The sequence below is a fragment of the Lygodium microphyllum genome, chromosome 16 (genome assembly GCF_053477565.2).
Source record: "Lygodium microphyllum isolate KBCC chromosome 16, Lygodium_microphyllum_v1.1.10, whole genome shotgun sequence".
NCBI lineage: Eukaryota > Viridiplantae > Streptophyta > Polypodiopsida > Schizaeales > Lygodiaceae > Lygodium > Lygodium microphyllum.
Genome location: NC_141150.1, coordinates 19,306,979 through 19,313,348, shown reverse-complemented (window position 1 = coordinate 19,313,348; position 6,370 = coordinate 19,306,979). Strand labels below are relative to the sequence as shown.

The 6,370-nt window shown below is 39.6% G+C and overlaps 1 protein-coding gene across 3 annotated transcripts; it reads left to right on the top strand.

Moving 5' to 3' along the window:
• The first annotated feature begins 1,178 nt into the window (after positions 1-1,178).
• Positions 1,179-6,040, top strand: LOC148022589 (uncharacterized). 3 transcript variants are annotated; one of them, XM_087695097.1, is made up of 6 exons: positions 1,179-1,982; positions 3,120-3,229; positions 3,371-3,478; positions 4,908-4,960; positions 5,101-5,185; positions 5,307-6,040. In XM_087695097.1, exons 1-4 carry the CDS (start codon positions 1,302-1,304, stop codon positions 4,939-4,941), a joined length of 933 nt encoding a protein of 310 aa, XP_087551223.1. In that variant the 5' UTR covers positions 1,179-1,301; the 3' UTR covers positions 4,942-4,960; positions 5,101-5,185; positions 5,307-6,040. The 3 variants fall into 3 exon arrangements, with proteins under 3 accessions (XP_087551223.1, XP_087551222.1, XP_087551221.1); XM_087695096.1 differs by having other exon boundaries at positions 1,180-1,982; positions 5,085-5,185; positions 5,307-6,031; XM_087695095.1 differs by having other exon boundaries at positions 1,180-1,982; positions 5,066-5,185; positions 5,307-6,031.
• The last annotated feature ends 330 nt before the right edge of the window (positions 6,041-6,370 follow it).

The following is a 6,370-nucleotide window of genomic DNA, read 5'->3' as shown; positions in this document are numbered from 1 at the left end:
AGATTGAATGGTGATTTCAAATCAAGAATTACCTTATTCATAAAGGACTTATGGGATGTAGTTGATAGCATGGGAAAGCATGGGTGAAAAAGACCCATCAAGCTATTCACAGTATGTCCATCACATTGAGGAAAGCACTCAGGCAACATACATGACAAAGCTATTACAAAAGGTGCACTATATGCAATGGCCAAGTTGTTTGAGAGGAGTAGTAAGGCTAAAAAATTACAATTCAAATAGGGACTACATGATTTCAAGAGGAAGACAAGCAATATCAAGATTATATATTGAAGATCCATAGCATTACAGACCGACTTGGTAACATTGGAGTTAGTGTTGAGGATGATGATTTGGTTGCAACATGCTTGCATTGCCTAGGGATTCTTCAAGTGTGTGCCACGTAGGATTTTGTCAGGTTTGGTATATTGTAAAGTAAGAGATAGTGTAGATGTCACACTTATTGTGGCTAATGTTGAAGGGACTCTTGAGGTTGTAAAGATGTGATGCTTCTTATGAGTGTGATGCTTGAATAAAGATACACATTTGCCATAACATCTTGTCTTGTGAGCCCTTGATAAAGGACACTTTCAAGTCTTTAAGTTGTGTTCCAAGGAGTTTGGAAATATTAGAGAGAGGCTTGTTGTGGCTTAGCCTTGCGAGAGAGAACTTAGTAAGGTTAGTGTTTGAGCAACACTCTCTAAGTTAGTAAAGATGTGTCAAATGATAAGTTTGGAATGTCTTAAACTTGCGTCGCCCTAGGGTTTGTTGGGTTGGCGAAACTACAACTCATTGGAAGTCTATCTATCCTTGGTAATTCGACAGTTGTACCAATCACAAAAGAAAGAACAATAATACCATTTATTACGTTGAATGGACAGCCTCTCGTATTAAATGTTTGCTAACATAGAGACGATTGGTTGAGGTACCATGCACCTTTATTGCTAGCCAATCGGATCAGTTAGTGCTACTAAAATTCTATTAGAATTGCGTTTTTGGGTCATGCTTGTAGGGCTAGTAGAAGGTTAGCCTCATCACCCCACTCCCCTTGCTGTTCATTGGTGTGACTGCACGCTTGCAGGGATATCCAACCGCTCTTGCCCCTCGGTGCGACACAATGGGTTAGGACATGTCGAAGGGACTCTAATGAGGTAAGGTAGTAAAGACGCGACGGTATAAGCCGAAGGGTTACGAGAGGGGCGGGGAGGCTGGGATGCCGTCGTCATCCATAGGCAGGAGGAGGAGCAAAAGAGAGAGAGAGTGTGTGCGCGCGCGCGCGTCTGAGACAGCCAGCGAGAGAGAGAATGGCGGACCCGAGAATGTGCACTAGGTCGTCGTCATGCCTGTGCGACAGCTGCACGCCACGTCGGATACGAGCCTTGAGCAGCTCGTCCACCGAGACGCAGCGCCAGTTCCTGCAGAGGGCCTCCTCCTTCTCCTCCCTGCCCTTCCCCGGCCCCTCCGCCGGCGCGGCACCGTCCTATTCCCCGCATTTCGAGCACGGCGAGAGCTCCCGCGCCCGCTCGCCCCCGTCGACGTCGCCGTCGCCCTCACGCTCTGCGTCGTTTCCCGCCGTCGCCGGCCCGTCGTCGCCCACCGCCCGCCGCGTGTCCTTCGACCAGGCCGGCGCCGCTGCCGACCCCGGGCCATCTTACGACGACCGGCCCCACCGGCTGTACGCCGCCACTGCGGCGGCGCGCGCCGGGTCTCCGCCACCCCCGCGCGCCCGCGCGGTCTCGTCTCCGCCGCCAGTGACCGCGCGCGCGGCGTCGCCTCCTGCTCCTCCCCCACGTGCGGCGTCGCAGCCGGCGCCACCCGTCGACATCAACGACCGTACGCCGGAGGAGGAGGCGGCGGCTTTCCAACTGCCCCAGCACGTGAGTGATTCCGTTGTCGGCCTCCGCGACGGCATCGCGTACGTGTTCCGCCACATTCAGGGCTGCTCCCCCCGCCGTAAGGAAACCATGCGCGAGGCCGTTCAGAAGGTAGCTTCACACACACGCGCGCGCACACACACACACACACACACACACGCGTGCAACATTTCTCCTTTTCTTGCCATTTATCTTTTTTTTTAAAACTAAAAATCTCAAGATTATTGCATAGAAAAGAAAATATCGTACCCTTTGTAGCTACCATTTATACAAGCTCATCTATTTCCATCTACCCATACACACACCATTATTCCTTTTCTCCTATTTGTCTCAAACTAAAAACTTCAAAATTATGGCCTTGAATAAAATATCTTAAAAGGTCATTAAAAAAATCTCAAAATCATGGCCTTGAAAATACATTATTTCCTTCCTTTGCTTAAGTTTATTTATTTTATCATCCATCCATATACACTACAATATTCCTTTTATACTATTTGTCTCAAATAAAATTATTTTGGAATTGCATTTCTGCTATTTATCATAAATTTATGCATTTCAAAAAACACCCCTTTCCTAATATTTATTCAAGTTTATTTATTCTTTATCCATCCATTCTAAATTGATCATTTTCTACTATCAATACCCTAATTATTGCTTTACTACCATTTAAAAAATATATATACATTTTCTATTATTTGTCTCAAAATTATTCTATTGAAAAACCATTAATCTTCCTACTATTTATTTAAGGTGATTTATTTTTTAACTATGCTTTCTTAGTTGATTTCTTTTCAAGTTATTTGTGTATATTTCTCTATGTTTGCTTCATTTTTATCTATAATTCTTTATATTTGCTTTATTTAAGTCCCCCATTTATTCGCATTCCCCCTTGGCCATTTATTGCCGCAATGGTAGGGAGATAAGCTGATTCATTTTTTATAAATTACCCTACATAACTCAAGTTTAGTGGTCTACTTTGAGAAAAGAACACTAATAACAAAAAACAACGTTAGAAAAGTACATTAATAGCAAAAAGACAAGGCTCTTGAATGCCAATAACAAAAGGGTAATGTCTAATGTCTTGCTACTTTAAAACAACCCCTCTCAACATGCATTTCTATCCAAAGTATTGGCTCCTCTACCTTATTCAACTCATGCACATGAAGCTACAAAAATTCATGAAATTTGAGTATTTACAAATTTTCTAAAGTTACTCTTTTAAAAAAAGGCTTTTTTGTGTGTTCCTAGGTCATTGACTACTTTGATGCAAGCATTAGCTACCAAGAAAAGACATTGAAGCAATTGTGTTCTGTGAACAATTTTGAGAAAGGAATTGCCATTGAGAATGAGTTGTTGACGTAATTACTTAATTGCTCATGCCTTTTAATTAATCACACAAGGTGTAAACCTCTTTATGTAATACAACATGAAATATATGTGCACATGTTTTGGTATGACATCTTATGGAGAATTTTGTTTAAAAATGTTTGTTTTTTTAGGATTTGCACAATTTGCCAAGAATTGATGGAAGGAGAGTTCCCGCTACTTCCTTGCGAACATCGCTTTCACATGGATTGCCTTGAATCGCATTTTAAGACTGGGCAGATGTAATGGCTTGACCATCTTATCATGCCTTTTGTGAAAATTTTAATTACATTTCCATCAATGCTTTTGATCTTTTGGTAACTTTAGAACAAGGACATCCTTAAGTCAATCATCTTGAGCAAGTTTGCCAACTAATTAGTTCAATGCACATATAAGTGATGGCATGCACTTGTAGGACCTTGAAAGCCCACTATCTAGCACGTTTTGTGGTACTCAACTTAGTCAATGGAGTAACTCCAATTTGGGAGGTACTCCAACTAGAGATAGACAGTAGTGTGTTGTAGTTACCTATTTGTTGTTGCCACAAATTTAATGCTTCTCACTCCATTTTTAGAACAAAAGCATAGTTTCTCTCTCATTGGTTTTCCTTTTCTCTCCTTCTTGACCCTACGATCGATACTTATGTGTGGCAACAAGGTGCAAACTTGATCAAGTAGGGTGCTCAAGTCAATTGATACTTACATGTGGCAACAAGATGCAAACTTGATGAAGTAGGGTGCTCAAGTCAATCAACTTGAGTGAGGCACAGCTCTTATCATCCTAAAGAAATATGTAGGAGGACAATTTGGAACCCTATCAAATGACACACAAAATCCTCACCCCAAAGACTCCCATGAACTTAGGGCTAGGCCTAAGAGGCTCTATTATCTATAACTTCTTATGGCCCTCGATGAGCCAAAAGATGGGCCTTCTTCCCACAATCCCTACAAGTGCATTTTATTTAGGGGATTTTTCCCATAGACTTAAGAGCCAAACCCTCCATATCAAGGACCCTACATCTTTCCTGTAGCCTTAAATGAGCCAAAAGATGGCTTTCTTTGCCAAAATTCCCTACCCATGTTGACATTCAAGGCAACAATTTTGCAATTTGAAAGTGTTCGTAAAGCTACCTCATCTTGTTAGAGATGTTATCAATATGAATATTATATTTCGCATTAAAACTATGTCAAAGTCCAATAAAAAAGAAAGAAGACTTTTCTCCACTTTAGCATAACTTTAGGAAGGATGATAACATTGTCTTAGAGTCAATTCCATTTTCTATAATTTGTAGGCTCTCACAAATTGATCATTTCAAGAAAACTGCATCATGAGGCCAAGGAGTGAAGTTATCCACATTTACTGTGATAAATTATCATTCATGAACACCTCTCATGGTGTGATCCTTTGAGAGAGAGAGAGAGAGAGAGAGAGAGAGAGAGAGAGAGAGAGAGAGAGAGAGAGAGAGAGAGAGAGAGAGAGAGAGAGAGAGAGAGAGAGAGAGAGAGAGAGAGAGAGAGAGAGAGAGAGAGAGAGAGAGAGAGAGAATGCCTTGTTAGTAAAGAAACTAAATGGGAAATCATGTTAAGCAAATAAACTTGAACTATAAGAAATAGCACTTTGTATTTAATTCACATTAGTCATCTATGTTAACATTGTCGTTTGTGATTGCAGAGTATGTCCCAATTGTAGAAGTAAACTTACATAGAGATACAACTATACAAATGGTAAGATACAAATGTTTTTCTTGTTAAGTATAGCTCACATAGTTTAGGTAGAGATACAATTATACAAGTGGTAAGATTGAAACAATGATTGCTTTTCTTGTTTAGTATATTGGCTCATTTGTAGGGTATTTCAAGTATAGTTTACAAGGATAATAAGACAACATGAAATGAGAAAAATTTCAAGGATCTTGAAGTACCAAACATAAGAGTTCCATCATTATTCAGGTAAAGAGTTTACTTGCTCTTCAAGTAGCTTACCTTTCAATGATTACCATGTTGCCATAATAAATACTCATTAGCACAACAAAGGAATAGGTTCACCTTTCTATGGTCCTAATGCAACCAGAAATTTCAAGGAGCTTGAAGTACCAAAAGTAAGAGTCCCATAATTATTTAGGTAAAAAACTTACTTCATTTCCACACTCTTTCCTTTTAGTGATTACCATATTGCCATAATAAATGCTCACTAAGACATCAAAGGAATAGGTTCACCTTTCTATGGCCTGTACTCAAATCAACATCACTTTCTTGAGCCGTTACTAGAACAACTCTTACTAGATATTTAAAGCTTTACATGAATTTTTTAATTTACATGAATTTTTTAAATGCAAGTTTTATTATTCTACACATCTCTCATTTTGAGAGACTTTAATGCTCAAAATAACATTATTATCACTAGATAAGGGTGCAACAACTATACAAAGGTACATATGGTATCACAATTCTCTGTGACTTGAAGTACACAATGATAAACATATTGCCAAGTAATGACAACTTAGCTCTCAATTTAAACATTCTCATTCAACTGAGTAATTTGTAGTACTTTTTTTAAAAACAACACACACACACACGCATGCACACACGCCCATGCGCACGCTTGTGCACGCACACACACATGCATGCATGCTTGCTTCCCATGCATACACACATACACTTGCATGTGCATGCATACAATGAGATGCACCTCAAGAATTTGTAACTCTACCACATGCAAGCAATAGAAGGCTTTTTTTGTTAGAATTAGGATAACTTTATAAGTTAGAGAAGAGGCTTTTTTATTACAATTTGAAGAAAAACCCATCATTTTCTTAAGAACATGACATCATTTTTTGAATTATAACAAGTAAAGGTGGTTTTTAAATACCCTTTGAATGCAAGACATATGAATGGTTTCTCATAGGTATGCCACAAGCATACATACATATGTACACAAAAGGATTCACCGTACAACTTATAATCTCTTACTATATGCTAGATTGATCTAAAACTAAAAATAAACAAATTGTTGCAATTTGAAAGAAATTGTGGGTAATCTCAATGTTCTATTGCATGTTCACATGTTTTACACAGTAACATTTATTAAACACAAGGGTCTAAGTAGATCCTTGTAAAACATGGCTTCAAGTAAAT